The sequence below is a fragment of the Pavona decussata genome, unplaced genomic scaffold (genome assembly GCF_977016875.1).
Source record: "Pavona decussata unplaced genomic scaffold, jaPavDecu1.1 SCAFFOLD_234, whole genome shotgun sequence".
Taxonomy (NCBI): Eukaryota; Metazoa; Cnidaria; class Anthozoa; order Scleractinia; family Agariciidae; genus Pavona; species Pavona decussata.
In genome coordinates, this window is record NW_028145639.1 from 1,224,542 (window position 1) to 1,239,594 (window position 15,053).

Here is a 15,053-nt window from a genome sequence, read left to right on the forward strand (position 1 = left end):
ATCGATCATGAATATTACTGATATCTTTCGTGTCTTCAAGATAAAATCTCTCCAACGATCGGTCTCCAAATTTTTTGGTAGACGTGAAGAACTGACTTTTTGGTTCAATGACGAACACAATTCTCATTCATCTGAGTAAACAACAGGTCGTTTTTATGATTATACAATATAATGCCGTTAGGGTTCAGAAACGTCTATACTGAGCCGAAAATTAGGAATTCTCATGGTAAAGAAATATAGAAATGAATCAGTGCAAAATGATGGAAAAGCTCCCTCAAAATGCTGAATTTCGACAAAAGCTTAATATTCAATGAAGCCTTCATTCGGAATGAATAACTGTGAAGGATAAGCTAGGATGAATAATAAGCAATCAGCAATTGCGCATTTCCTTTGCGAATTGTAACGTTACCTGATATATACATGTATTGCATCGTATGGAAATGTAACTATTGTAGCAAATAATTTATATTTCACTCTGTAAGTTTTGAATGCCTTTCTGTAGCAATATATGTAAGCACTGTACTGTCGCTAGTTTTCTTTTGATCATGATGTATGTTAACCAAGTAGTGTTAACTGTAAGTATTATATTGTAATTAGGGTCACTAGTGCTTGTCATTAAATAACAATAAAAAATATTTCCAGTACAGTATTTCCTTATTCTTTGACGAGTGATCCATTTCAACTTTGAATTTAATTGGAATTTCAAGACCATCCTGTACAAGAGGAGGTCGTCAATAATCTCAACATTTATGACACCACCTCATAAAATTGCATAAAGCGTGTAACTCCCTTGGTAGGTGTCCAGCTGGGTGACATTATAGCAGGCTATTGACTCACAGAGTGGTCTTGAAATTCCAATTAAAATCATTGTTGAATCAAGCAATAAGAAAGTTCTGGAAGGATACAAAGATCTGGTTCAATATAACTGCAAGGAGCTGACAAATGTTAACTTTGATGACTGTACTACGGGTAAAGAGGTTTAGGCAGAATAACAAGCTGAAGAAAACCGTGAGTGAATCGGAAGAAGAGTGCTAGTCGAACACAAGACCGGAAAGATGTTTCCATACATCACATACATTACATACATACATTTATTTATTTACCGGCACGGGATGAGTGAGGTGGGTTAGACCTCTAGCAACAAGATGTGCTGATTTGCCGAGAAAATAAATTTCAGGACAATAATAAATTAACAAAAATCATTAATTATCTTGAAATAACAAATACAATAATAGCAACTAGAATTTAAGGCGACGCACAGCTTTGTAAAAAGAGGATATTGTTTTTAAGGATCGTAAGCTCTTGGAAATATTATTCCAAGTGACAGCAGCTTAATACCTTACAGATTACAGACATGCTCCAAGGACGGATAGCCTGTTACAGTTTTAATTCAGGAAAATTTACTACAAGGCCCGGCTCAGAACTCCTGAAGAACATTTCAGAATAGGACATTTTCACTATGGCGTCATTTTACTACAACTACCAGAATCCTTCTGGTTTTTCTTTTCTCATGCTAGTTGGAGTTATTGTTCTTTGCTCTCCCCTGGGATTACAAAATTTGCATTTGAAAAGGAAAACAAAATGAATTCTGGTAGTTGTAGTAAAATGACGCCATCATGAAAATGGCCTATGCTTATCGTTTTGTTATACTGGTATTAAATTCCACGTTTTTAAATTCAATGAGGCACGTCACAGGCCAACTTAGTAGGTTACAAGGGAGGATCCAATGAAGGATACAATTAAAAAATACTGCATTTGTAAATGATACGGTAACATTTGATAGGAGATGAAGTTTGCCAACGGGTTATTCTCGTCCCCACGGTCCCCCACGGGTTAATTACCAAACTTGTCCCCAGATTCCTCGCGAAAATTCGCGAAAATAAATTTCCCTCCAGGCCTCGTCTCAGTCCTTTTCCCTTGGGAAGTGCCTTGTGCTGAAGATGTTTTATAAACTCGCAGTTTTGAACCAAATTCGCCACCGCGCTGCGGTGCCGAGGCTTGAATATGTGCGAAGATGTCTTGCAACATGTTCAGGTACGTTTTAGTGGACGGCGAGTCCAGAATCTTGCTTGGCCTGCTTGGCGATGCTGTGTTTTAATATACAGAGGAGCTCGCGATCGTACACTGTACATTTCACAATAATAAGCTTAATTGTTGTAAGGTTGTGTGACCGTACCGCATTTTCGTACCATTTTTTGCCTGTCTTGTTAATGACCCTTTACTGTATTTTATCTTTGATTGACAACTTCAGTCCGGTGATTTTTCTGCAGATGTGTTCGTTGTGCTTGTTTTTGCTGTTCTTTGGTTGGTTAGGTTTTGGCCAACTGCTCATATGATTAGAAATTTCAACTGATTTTGTTCCCAATTACTTTCACCTGTTATGCATTAGCTCACTAATTAATTATTTCTTGCCCCGTGCTGTTTAATCTGCATAACAGACTTTCATTTAGCCGAGCACAAGGCACGCGCGCGCGCTCGTGCTTTGCGATAAGATGTCTCGTGCTTCCACGTCTGCTATGCAGACTACGTACTGTCTCAGGGTGGGACAGTATGGGAAAAAAAAAATAATATGCAAGGCTGAGTGCTGTGCTTCCTGTTTACATGTAAGGTGGGTGACATGGGTACCCAGGTTATTGTCCTGCTGGGCTAAAACATAGCCTGCCTTTATATGAGAAAAGTCTGTAGGGTACTCCCTATAATGGACTATACAGGAGGCTCCACCTGAAAGGGGTACCTTTTTCAGGATGGAGATATATGTAACAATTAAATTATGAGCTCGAGATTTCTATCACGTGATAGCTGAGTAGGGCGCATCCCGAATCAGTTATCACGCATAGAAATCTCGAGCTCATAATCTAATAGGCTTTATCACGGTTTTGGACACCATTTTGACGAGTAGGCAAACAGGCTTGAAATAACACGGTGTTTGTATGGAAATCCGATTTCAAATAATTTTCATAAAACATCGCTTCTGAAAAATTCATGAATTGGAAACTTTTGGCAATTGGAAAAGGAGTTTAAGAAAAAATTGGAGGGATGTAGCTGTGCCCAAAAAGCGTCCAGTCGTGTTTTGAACTTTCCATACATTTCCCGGTATTTGTTTCCCGCGAACTATTTTTAGTGGCAGTTCACGGCTGGTTCGCTTTACAGACAAATGTATGGAAAGTTCAAAACACGACTGGATGCTTTCTGGCACAGCTACATCCCTCCAATTTCTTTCTTAAAATCCTTTTCCTAGTGCTAAAAGTTTCCAATTCATGAATTTTTCAGAAGTGATGTTTTGTGAGAATTATTTGACATCGGATTTCCATACAAACATTGTTATTTCAAGCCTGTTTGCCTACCCGTCAATATGGCGTCGAAAACCGTGATGAGGCCTATCGTTTTAGTATAAATCTGTCGGTCAAAACAAAACAAGTAAATTACCTGTATCCATTTTCTCATCACAGACACTTCGAAAACGCGACAAAGTGGCCGCCATTTTGTTGAAAACTGCTACTCACTATCTATCACAGAATAGATGGCGAGCAGTGTAGCCAATCAGAGAACGGCATTCGTGATAGAACACTAGTAGATTTATACTAAAAGAGGGTAGCTGAAGTATAGAAGAGGATAGGGAAAACTGTCATTTAGATATTTAAAAGGGCCTTTCAAACTCAGTTATAGTAAAAAACTATATACTATTTATCTGTTATCATCATTAAATTTGTTAACCTTTTAACCTCACATGTTTTGTTTATGATTGTTTCAACTGTACTTCATTTAAATCTGTCTGTAATGTTATTGGATTATCCATCTCACAGTTACTATGTATATACCTTTTTTTCCATTCATGTAACAGCATTGTAATGAGGAAGCTTTATTCTAGAAGCCTTCTAAGGCTTTGATCTTCTCCACCTTTTCTTAAGTTTTTCTTTTTGCCTTGAATTTGTTGTAACATGCATGCTGAAATAAATAAATGATAAAAAAATAAATAAATAATAATAATAATAATGATGATAATAATAATAATAATAATAATAATAATAATAATAATAATAATAATAATAATAATAATAATAATAAAAAATAAAAAAAATTAACAAGAATGGGAATTTATGGTTAGCTACTTTCCTTGTGGAGTTGGTTTTTCCAAAGCTTGAAATGACTTCCTGTGAGATTCACATTTATCATGATCTTTGCTGTGACCAGTATTAATTTTGTTTCCTTTTTAGGGCCTTTGTTTCAAAAGACAGCACCATTGGATCCTGGATTGGACATGCCAAAATGTGACTTTGAGCCTGAGCCATATCAGGTGATTGCAATTTTCTTTTCATTTCTTTCTTTTCTTTTCATTGTTTAATTAAAACTGCAGATGTTTAAAGAATGTCTAGCTTAGTCCTCTACATGTTTAGGAAATTACTTGGCAACAAAATTTGATACTGGATACCACAATCATGAACAAAACTGTTAAGAAACTTTTAGTCAATCTACAAACTTGACCGCTACAGTGATACATCAACAACACAGCTCCCCCCTCCCCCTCATCAATGTCGATTCGTTGCTGAAAGAAAAAAAAGGCTGGGTGACTGTCCAGCCTTCAAAGCAACATTGAGTGAGTGGGAGGGGGGAGTGAAGGTTTGCCACTCTCTAGATGGTGTTTTCGACCATAAGGGTGATTGAAATAAAGGTGCAAAATTCGCATTCTTCTGAACTAGTTTAAGTGTCCATGATTGCAGTAATAGAATGCAACATTAATAATACTTGCATGTACCAATGTCAGGGGATCACATTTGAACATGCCAAAGATGTGAGAAAGAAGAATCTTAACCCTGCAATGTTTACATACTACAAGAATCCTGTCTTCATTTCCAAGGTACTACAGTATGTATTGTGTATACATTTACTTATTTTTACTTAATTTATAAAAAAAAAAAAAAAATCAGATAATTTGTTTTTAATTTTCAGCTTTATACAAGACTTATATTGTCAATATTTTACTTTAATTTGTATTTTTTTAATTAAGTTTATTTATTTGCAAAAAAATTATCAGTCACATTGGAAGTTGTTTGTCATGCCGATAATTATTGTTCACTGGTACCCGCTGTCCAGCTTTCTGTTACATTTACTGTGATGTTGTATCTCTATTTTGTAAAGACTTTATACAGGAGCTGCAAATTGTTCATTAATTCCTAACTTCAGATGTTTTTCTGTTCTAGGGTCACATGCAGTGGTTGTGGGATAGTGATGGCAAGAGATACCTGGACTTGTTTGCTGGTATTGTGACTGTCAGTGTAGGGCATTGCCATCCGTAAGTTTTCCAGGCTAAAACTTGCTAGACATTAATTTTGTTCCCTTTTCCTTTCTAAAAGAATATAATCTCTTGTCAGTGACTTAATTCACTCATGTTTACAATACACTGTATGTTCCTCTTGAATCATGTTTACATCAGAGCTGTCACCATACAGGGAAAAAAGATTAAGGACGAAGTAAGACCCACCTCTTCCCAAGCCTCTGATCAGTGCACCATCTGTGGCAAAATGTGTGCCTTCAAGATAGGTCCTCATTGTCACATCCACTAAATACTGTACTGTACATCTGTCCACTAACTCATCTGTTGCCCCAAACAGGGAAATCCAAATCCATCATCTCCATATTGTTGTATCTTTATTAAACCTTAACCCTCGGCCAATTTATTTAAAGGTGTGCACGACTGTCTGCTAATTACTTGCATGACTTAAAGTTACCTATTTCTGCAGTAAAACAAATGACCATTACAAAGTGATTGACAGGTGTACAAATGTTATTTATTAGTCACATGATGATGATGATGATCAGCGCCTCTTGAAGTACAGTGGTTTAATACTCAGGAAATTTGACTCGGAATTACTTCAAATTCCATTTGCAAACTATTAGCAAGTTATTGTACTTAGTACATTAACATTTTATTTTTAATTGCAGCCATGTTACAAATGCTGCTAAACAACAACTGGACAAGTTGTGGCATACGACAAACATCTATTACCATCCTATGGTTCATGAATATGCTGAACTCATGGCCTCTAAGCTGCCTGGAAACCTTAAGGTACAGATAAGACTAGTTTGCAAAAAAATTTCTTTATATTTATGTCTCAATGGGACTAATAATACTGATAATAAATATAATAATTTAAAATAATAACCTGTTTGAATCTAAAAGAATAATGCAGCCAAATTGTGGATTTATGAAGCTTAGGTGAGGATAAAATTACTCAATGCCTTCCTCTTCAAAAATTTAAACATATGCAGGAGCTAGGCTGGCTCACCTCATGTGATACAGGGCAGGAACTCATTTTAGCATTAATTATGACAACCAGAGCAAAGGTGTTAAACTCATCATCAATAGATGAGCTTGGGAACAGGTGCCTAAAGGTGGTGGAGCCAGGCTGAAATTTGGCGGCAAGGAGGTATCCATGGCAACCCTGCGAACGGCCACCACCCGGCACCGTCACACTAAATAAATCAGTGGAATACTTACCTAAAACTTACCATAGAGAAGGGAGGGAGGGAGCGGGAGCAAAATCACAGCAGCAGACAAACAGCTAACTGCAGCCGAGCAAATGCAAACAGCGAATGACCTTTGAGCGAGCAAAGCGACGAAAACAACTGCATGAAAGCGTCACAGCGTGTCCCTGCTAGATCTCCTGGGCCGCCCCTGTGACCACTGTGAGGGAAGACTGCTGACCCGCATTGTTTCGAGCTTAACTTAGCCTAAATTTCATTTAGCCACATGTTGATGTAATTGGCCAGCTCCTAATTTAAAAAAGAAAATACAGTTGTAATAAAACTATTTAAATTTAGACATGTTTAAACTCATGTTCATCACTTCTGATAGGCTCCTCAGTGACATTAGGAAGATTTTGGTTGGATGATAGAGCGCTCTTCATGTAGCTAGCTGTTAGGTAGGAACATCTTGTATATTAGGAAGATGCAGACACTTATGAAGCCAGAGTTATGAACATTGAGCATGCCTGTTCTTTTTATGTTCATTCTTATCAGGGTTGTGATTTATGGTGGAATAACTCTGCGATAGATTACTTGATCATAACAGCTGATAATTAATACACTAGGTGGGACCTTGATGTTATGGATGATGTTGTCTGTTCAAATGAAGTTTAACACACTCACAAAAAAAAAAACCAGTTTGTTACGGATGTGTAGCTGACAATGCACCATGCGACTTAAAATTTAATTTTCGGTAACTTGCTCGTCTTGGCTACTTGAGTACCTAACAGGTTGTTCACTACATGTATTTGCATGCAACATTTATTATACAGCATCAGACTTTTCAGATGATAGTGTTACTTATGAGACAACATTGCTGTTTTTTTCTGCTTAGGTGTGTTATTTTGTTAACAGTGGTTCAGAAGCCAATGACATGGCTATCATGATGGCCAGAGCGCACACTGGAAACTATGACTTCCTCTCTCTCAGGTGAGACAGTTACTCATGCTTTGCATCATAAATTATTTTGTCAGGTGTTATTTTGTTATGTGTTATTTTGTCAGGTTATATGCAGGTTTCTAATGTACCCATTTTTTTTACTTTCAGACCAAAATTACTCAAGATCTGTACCCCTTAGGGCAGTACAGTAATTATTACCTTTATAAGTATAATATTATACATGTACCAGTGAGTAGCTTACACATAAATAATTGTAAGGCATTTTAAGCCCACTCTTCCCATCCCCCCAGTCTGAAAGTATGTATAGGCCTCTTTTCTGTCATTGCATACATGTATTGTTCTTGACAACTTGACTATAGTGTTGTTGTGCCATTTTGTGGTAGGAATGCATATCACGGTGCCAGTCCATACACTTTAGGAATCCTTGCTCACAATACATGGAAACTCAATGTACCTGTGGGATTTGGTTTTTATCAGGTAAGTACTTACAACATAGAAATCACACTGTTGCCAACTTCAACTTTGTACTCCCGATTATCCAGATTTTCAAATTTAATCGAAAGGTTTAATTTTTCTTGGTTGCATTTTAGTCGCATTCCAGATTCACCTTCCTTATATTTGTTGTAAGAGTGCTTCAGGTCTTAGTTATAAGAAAGTGGAAGTGTTGTTATGGGTAAACAGTGAATTCTGACTATTTGGGACAACTTAAATTGTGCAAGAAACTACTGATACTTTCTGTTTGGGATCCCAGAAAGGTAAGCTACCAGTAGTGGATTTAATAAAAAAGAAACTTTAAAATACTGTTGTTTAAGAAGTTTTGGTCTGTTGGCAGATCTATATGACATCATTCATTTCTCATAGCATAGTTTACTGAGCAAAGAAATCAGGCAAAACTTGTTAGTTCTGCAATTTTCCTTGCACATGGCTTGATGTGCGCATTTGTGAAATTATAGTTTAAATTTTGTCAGCATCCAAATTGTTTCAGTTTGTTGTTGATTATAACACCAAACACATCTTTATTTAGACCATGAACCCTGATGTGTACCAAGGACCATGGGGTGGGGCAAACTGCCGAGATTCTATTGCACAGGTGAGGAATTTTTTGTATAGGCGCAATCTCGTGGGTAGGTTTTTGGTTAAATTGAGCTTTTTTAAAATACAGTAATAGGATTGATTATGATTTCCTCATGGTACTTGATTTATTCTGAATATATTTAATGTATTTTCCCTTTTAAAGTCAGCAAGCTGGCTTGAATTTTGTACAATGATTTTCTTGTCATTGGAAGTAAACATTCTCCTTTATCGTAGCATATCTTAGCATGCCGCATAACAAGTGTAACCAGGTAGAGGACGGGGAGTGGGGGCTTAAAAAGTCCCTGTTTTTCTCCCACTTTTGTCCCTCTCCCTCCCTGATAATGCCTGTTATGGAGGCTACCCTCTCAAAGTAATTTAATTAAATTTGACACTGAGAAATTTCTGAAACCGTCTGCAAAATTCCTTAATGTACAGAATAACAGTGATAGTTAATTGAATCATCTCCTTATACCCAGTACTCTGTTTCTGAATAACTTACTCCTTATTAGTGAGAGGCTTAACAGTTTTTTTGTCACCAGGGGAAGGCACTTATGAAATTACCAGTGGGTGCTTAAACAAAGAAATAAAACTCACCAATAATTTTGAACTTTTCCTTTTTTTTTTGCAGACGGACAGGACCTGCAACTGCTCACCAGGTAAGTCGAAACCATTTTTCTCCAAAAAATTGTAATTAAAAACAGTGCATCTCCGGATTTTTGAAAAGGTGGCCGATGAAAACTTGAGCGCTTTTCGTGAAACGGCACTGAACCACGGGTATTTGGCTCCAAGAAGGCTCAGAATGACGCGAAAGAGAGAAGAAAGGAGAAAGAAGAGAGAGGAGAGGGAAAAGACTACACGGGTTTATGTTTTTGAACTGCGGAAGAATGAGTGAATAAGTGAATGATCATCGCAGTTATATAAGCAAGTTAAGCAGTTGCGAAAAGAAAGCATGATACAAGGAGTGCCGGGGATAGTGGAAAATCAGAGCATTTACTAACGATATTTAGCTTGTATTGATTTTAAGGTGAGTGCATGGCATCCAAGATGTACGTTAATCAACTTAAAGATGTATTGGTTCACTCCACTGGGAAGAAGGTTGCTGGATTTATTGCTGAACCCATTCAGGTAAGAATAAAAACGTTATAGTGTGTTCAACCAATACAGTAAAAGAAAGCTTGTAACGTGAGGCCATTAAAATCCTGTGCCGGACCCCCCTCTCCACCCAACGCGTGACTGATGGCTATCTACCATTTTGTTACGCGGTAATGTCAACCCCATGTCCCTTGACAAAAACGTGTTCAATCCTTTGAGCAGGTTTGGAAAGTTACCAAGATTCAATTCCCGAAGTTCGTGTTTTTGCTTAATTCTCGCTGATCTGATTGGCATCTGAAATAGTTCGTCAGGAAAACCACTACTGTTTGCTTATGTGCTGTTTTTGTCGCTCTTTCAGGGCGTTGGAGGCTCAGTTCACCTTCCCAAAGGATTCCTGAAGGGAGCATACGAGCTCATACGCGAGCGAGGTGGTGTCTGTATCTCAGATGAGGTATATATTAGTGCAGCTTTTTACTTTTATTTTTGGTGTAACTTGCAAGTTGATTATTGGTATGATCGTGAACTGTTGCTTTGTTTTTTTTGTAGGTGCAAACAGGATTCGGTCGTCTCGGCACCCATTACTGGGGTTTTGAAACTCAAGATGTTGTTCCTGATATTGGTATGCCACAAAATGCTGATAATTTAAGTTGCTTAAGATCTCAAGAGCGATTTTTATTTATATTTGTTGTTGCTAGAAGAAAACATTAGTAAAAAGTAGAGAGGTGTATACCGACCCTAAGCAGAATAAAACACGAAAAAGCGACTTCAGGTGTGTTCATTTGTTCCTAACCACGACTTAATTTTGATTGGCTCATACAGGGCCCAATCTCACAGCTCCCGTAAGACATACATTTTCCAGACCGTCTTTCTCAGCAAAATTATCACAGGCTATGGCTTTGTGCTAAGAACGTTAAAACAACAACCCCTGCACCAACAATGTGGAGTTTTGTTAAACGTAGACGTACAAGCAAGCGGGTTTGTATACCGTATGTTTGACGTGTTTTCACTAAAGTTGAAGACGTTTTGAAAGGGTTATCGTGTCCCGTGCACTTTTGGAGGTGTTTATTGAGGATTTACTAACCATGCAATGTTTCCCCAGTAAATATGTAAAGCGTATCTGAATAATCCACTGATTTTGACTCGTGCTATTAATTTCGGCTGCACGATGCCCTTGTCAGTAATTAGGTTTCTTTTATTGTACACTGGACTCACTGCGCATGCGTTTCGTTATCAGTGACCATGGCTAAAGGTATTGGAAACGGCTTCCCCCTGGCTGCAGTCGTAACAACACCTGGTAAGTATTAGATAACTTGGTTCATGGGTAAATACCTCCGAGCGGGGCATCTAAGTACGAAAGGCCCTGCTTGTTAGGTGTGCCATGATAAGGTGAAGTTATGGAAATCAACCACGAGTAAGGATATGAAAGCCAACTTGTTTGTCTTTGAGATTATTTTGCTTCACGCGGGTGCAAAACTTGGTCTCTCAGCTAAACTTCCAAGAAATCTCTTTGCAATAGTTATTCCCGAATGTTGAGGATGGCTCTTTTACGTCATATCTCCAACAACGAGCTCTTCGGCAGCCTCCCAAGAGGCACTGTCGAGATTGCAACAAGACGAGACACGACTTCGGCTTGCTGCCTTCAGTCGGTGAGTGAGAGCCCCAAAGTTGTCCTCTTGAGAGATACTGGAGTCAGTTGAGAGGTTGTCGCGTGGCAGCCGGGATAGTTAGTTATTAACGAGATTTGCAAATCGTAGTGATACAAGGAATATAAACATCGCTGTTCCAGAAAGAAAGACTGAACTCAGTCAAGGATGTTTAAGCACCATCTTCATATTCAGTTTTATGAATTGTTTTGCTTTTTGTTTTTGTTGGTGTTTTGTTTTTAACGTCCTGGAGTTAACATTAGTAGATTAATTAAAGAACACTTTGTCCTATATAATTGTTCTTCAGAAATTGCCCAAAGCTTCGCCCAAGCAATTCATTTCAACACTTACGGTGGAAACCCCATTGCTTCAGCAGTTGGAAAGGCTGTGTTAGAGGTACCATATGGTTGAGTAATATTGCAGCTTAATGTGTGTTTTCCATGCACTCCGGCAACTGTCGGTGCATGGCAGACAGTACTCACTGAGTGGTTTACAAGTAATTAACTAGCAGAGCTTTTCAGTTTTGGCGCCACTGGCGTGGCATACCGCGGATGTGGCCTGTTGATCGGTTTACTAAACAAAAAGTCAAACTCTGATTGGCTGGAAATTGATCCAAGTCAGCTACTCTCACTTGAAATCCCGCCACGGAGGTGTGGCGCACGTGATCGAGTGTGTTAATCGGCTTACTAAACAATAACTGGCGTTTAAATTGGTCAGGTACTAGTATAAAGACGACCGCTCTTTCTGTTCTTTTCCCAGGCCATAGATCAAGATGGGACTCAGAAGAACTCGCATGTTGTAGGGACATACTTTCTAGAGAAGCTCCTTGAAGTCAAAAGTGAGTTCCCGGATATAGTGGGTGACGTCAGAGGCAAAGGACTGATGATTGGCGTCGAAATGGTGACAGATAAAGTAAGTTACGTCTACTTATTATTTTTTTACAATATTTTGAATTACTCGCTCGTTTTTACCGTCCTAAAATCGTCATGGGTGCATTTTCGCGAGGCCATGTAGAAGTGACGTCAAAGGAGAGGGTTTGAAAATTTGCGTTGAAATGGTGACAGATACCTGCAAGTGTTTGTTGACAGTTTCTATTGCCCTGAATCGTTAAAAGAGCTTTCCCTTGCAGATACTGGTAATCTATAGTTTTTCGTGGGCTTCCGCGAGGATCGCGAAAAAATTGCCTTCGCAAATTTTCAGTGAACAACGGTTGCTTTGTATTACCTCATTCTACTCCGGCTGACGCAAGATTGTGAAAGTCGATTTTATAAGTTTCTACCTCGATAACATTTGACCAATTTGTTTGTGCAAGAAGTTTGTGAAAATAAAAGGTGTTTTATTTTCGAGAGGCACCAGAACTTTGAGCTGAAAAGAGAGAAGATTCCGCACTGATAGAATCGTTTGTTTTGTCGTTGCAGGAATCCAAGACCCCGTTACCACCCGAAAAGTTTGTCCCCATATGGGAGGACTGTAAAGATATGGGAGTGCTGCTAGGCAAAGGAGGGTTATATGGAAATGTAAGTACGCATGCTCAAAACCCACCCCACGCTGGTCAACACAATTCTCCATATCTCAAACTGACTTTGGACACCATTCGAAGTTTACATAAGGTAGTATTCCCTATCGTCATAGTGCTGGCGTACACGAGAACAGAGCCCCATTTATTGGGCAGGGAATTAAGTTAATAGAGCGAGCTCCAGTTGGGCGAGGAACAGTCAGATTTAAAGTTAAGCATGGATTTGAAAACAGTAACTGTATAAGTAAGTTAATAATCACAATCCTCGACAGCTAGTCCTCATATGTGTAGAGATTGCGGATAGATGAGTGAAGCAAACGGCTCGGGTTCAAAACGCACATACACTATCAAGATTCTGACTTTTTTTCTTCTTTTAAGCTAAGCTTGAAATAAGTTTTGCTTTGTATAATTTTAAGTGAAATTGAGATATGGAAACTACTGGTCAGTACTGTAGCTACCTTACTGAAGTCACTACATGTCACTGTAAAAAGCGCGAAATTCGGCTGTCGCGAAAGCTACCTACAATATGTTTATACACACTTTTTTTCTCGGCCATTTGTCTATCCTATAAAAGCCCCACATTTTAGTTATTAAACTCTCCCTACACAAGTTTAAGATTAGCGCAAAAAACCAGCTAAACAGTTCAAATATTTTTTCTTTCATTTGTCAGGTATTTCGAGTCAAGCCGCCTATGTGTATAACAAAAGAAGACGTGGACTTTGGCGTTGAAGTATTCCGTACGGCTTTGAAAAGATACACTCAAAACAATTAAGGACGGTGCCTACTATTGTTACTGCGCATACGTTCTGCGCATCTCGAGATACTCGGGTTTCCTATGGGTGGTGCCTGCTAATACAGGAATATTTTTGCGCGGTTTAAAACTATGTGGAGAAAGCAGAACTTAGCAAACGCTTTTGGTATCTCGAAAGAAAATTGGGGGTAACCATGCATTTTTCAGAGATAATTAAGCTTCAATTTAGGAAAAAATCCCATACATTGCTTCATATTTTGGCGTTTTTTAGAGATATTATTGTTTAATTATCTCTGAAAAATGCGTGGCTACCCCCAATTTTCGTTTTGGATTCCAATAGGCCTTCCTAAGATCTGCTTTTCCCGCATAGTCGCAAACCGCACAAAAATACTTCGATATTAGTAGGCACCGTCCTTAATCTCAACCGGAACTGTTTAATAGTCCTTCTTACTAATACGGAATGAAGCATTCAAGGTATAACATGCGTGGATTTGTGATTCAAACTCTAAAGACTGGCAAAAATCCTACCTTGCGTAGCAGGCATAACCGGTGAGGGGGGAGGGAAGGTTGGGGTACTTTCTCCCGGCTCCTCCTCCCCCCAGGAAACTAACTCAATAACCACACAAACTACAAACTTGTAGTTTGTGTGGTTAATGAGAGGTGAATGGTATGAGAATTGATAGAACGCGTCACGCAAAAGTAGGCCGTTGTTTCCTTGACGACTGGTATTTTGGGCGTCACGCAACTCATTTTGTTTGGTTTCATCAAGAGTTTGTGAGGGAATTATGGAAGATAGGTTGTGTTCAAATGTCAGCACTTTTTCATAAAAGTGTCATTGCTGTGTCGCCAAAATGTTTATGGTTTAACTCGGGTTGGAGTGGTTGAAATGTCAGAAATATAAAAAAAAGATAGCACCATACTTTACGTTAATATTCTTAATGCATTCGTCAGTTGTGTAACACGACAAATTGATGTAAACAGGGTAGTTTGATCTATTGTTAGTTTACAACAGCAGATGTCACAAATAAACCTTCACATTTTTTTAGCAAACTCCTTGTCATGTAATGTGCTTTGAAGTAATAGATGAAACACGAGGAAGAGTGTTTCCTCCGATTTCCAAACACCGAGAAGAAGGTTGAAAAAACGAGGTGCAGTCGAGTTTTTTTTAACCAACTTTGAGGTGTTTGGAAATACGAGGAAACACTCTTTCGAGTGTTTGATATAGCTTCTCAAACTATTGATAATTCTTGGAGAAATTCGAAGGAAAAGTTCACAAAATTTTATGATAATTAAGATCACATCTCTAAACCTCCTTCACGGTAGTGATTTGCTTTGTTTTGGCTTGATGAATTATTAATGAGTTTGAGAAGTCAGTTTTGGCTCTGTGGGTGAAATCCTTAAGTGTGGCCATTCAAAGGAAAGCTACGGAGCAGTACTTTCATGTGGGGCTGTTTATTAAGCATAAACACGTTAAAAATCCCAAATGTCAGGAGGCAGACCGAAGCGGCACCTGAACGCGGTTGGATCTGGGAGCGAAATGGCTCTGACCTCGTAC

At 38.5% G+C, this 15,053-nt stretch overlaps 1 protein-coding gene across 1 annotated transcript; it reads left to right on the top strand.

Moving 5' to 3' along the window:
• Positions 1-1,879: 1,879 nt before the first annotated feature.
• LOC146458040 (alanine--glyoxylate aminotransferase 2, mitochondrial-like) lies at positions 1,880-14,548 on the top strand. The gene is made up of 18 exons (XM_085091377.1): positions 1,880-2,034; positions 4,215-4,294; positions 4,763-4,855; positions 5,199-5,290; positions 5,941-6,064; positions 7,358-7,452; positions 7,806-7,899; positions 8,447-8,512; positions 9,125-9,152; positions 9,521-9,621; positions 9,947-10,039; positions 10,135-10,207; positions 10,823-10,882; positions 11,539-11,627; positions 11,991-12,143; positions 12,650-12,748; positions 13,418-13,515; positions 13,913-14,548. Exons 1-18 carry the CDS (start codon positions 1,941-1,943, stop codon positions 13,914-13,916), a joined length of 1,536 nt encoding a protein of 511 aa, XP_084947503.1. The 5' UTR covers positions 1,880-1,940; the 3' UTR covers positions 13,917-14,548.
• The last annotated feature ends 505 nt before the right edge of the window (positions 14,549-15,053 follow it).

Bases quoted from the DNA above. Each gene is read 5' to 3' on its own strand.
- LOC146458040 (XM_085091377.1), top strand. From the start codon at position 1,941: ATGTTTTATAAACTCGCAGTTTTGAACCAAATTCGCCACCGCGCTGCG. The intron at 8,513-9,124 runs GTGAGGAATTTT...TTTTTTTTGCAG, and splicing joins GCCGAGATTCTATTGCACAG to ACGGACAGGACCTGCAACTG. The intron at 10,208-10,822 runs GTATGCCACAAA...TTTCGTTATCAG, and splicing joins AGATGTTGTTCCTGATATTG to TGACCATGGCTAAAGGTATT.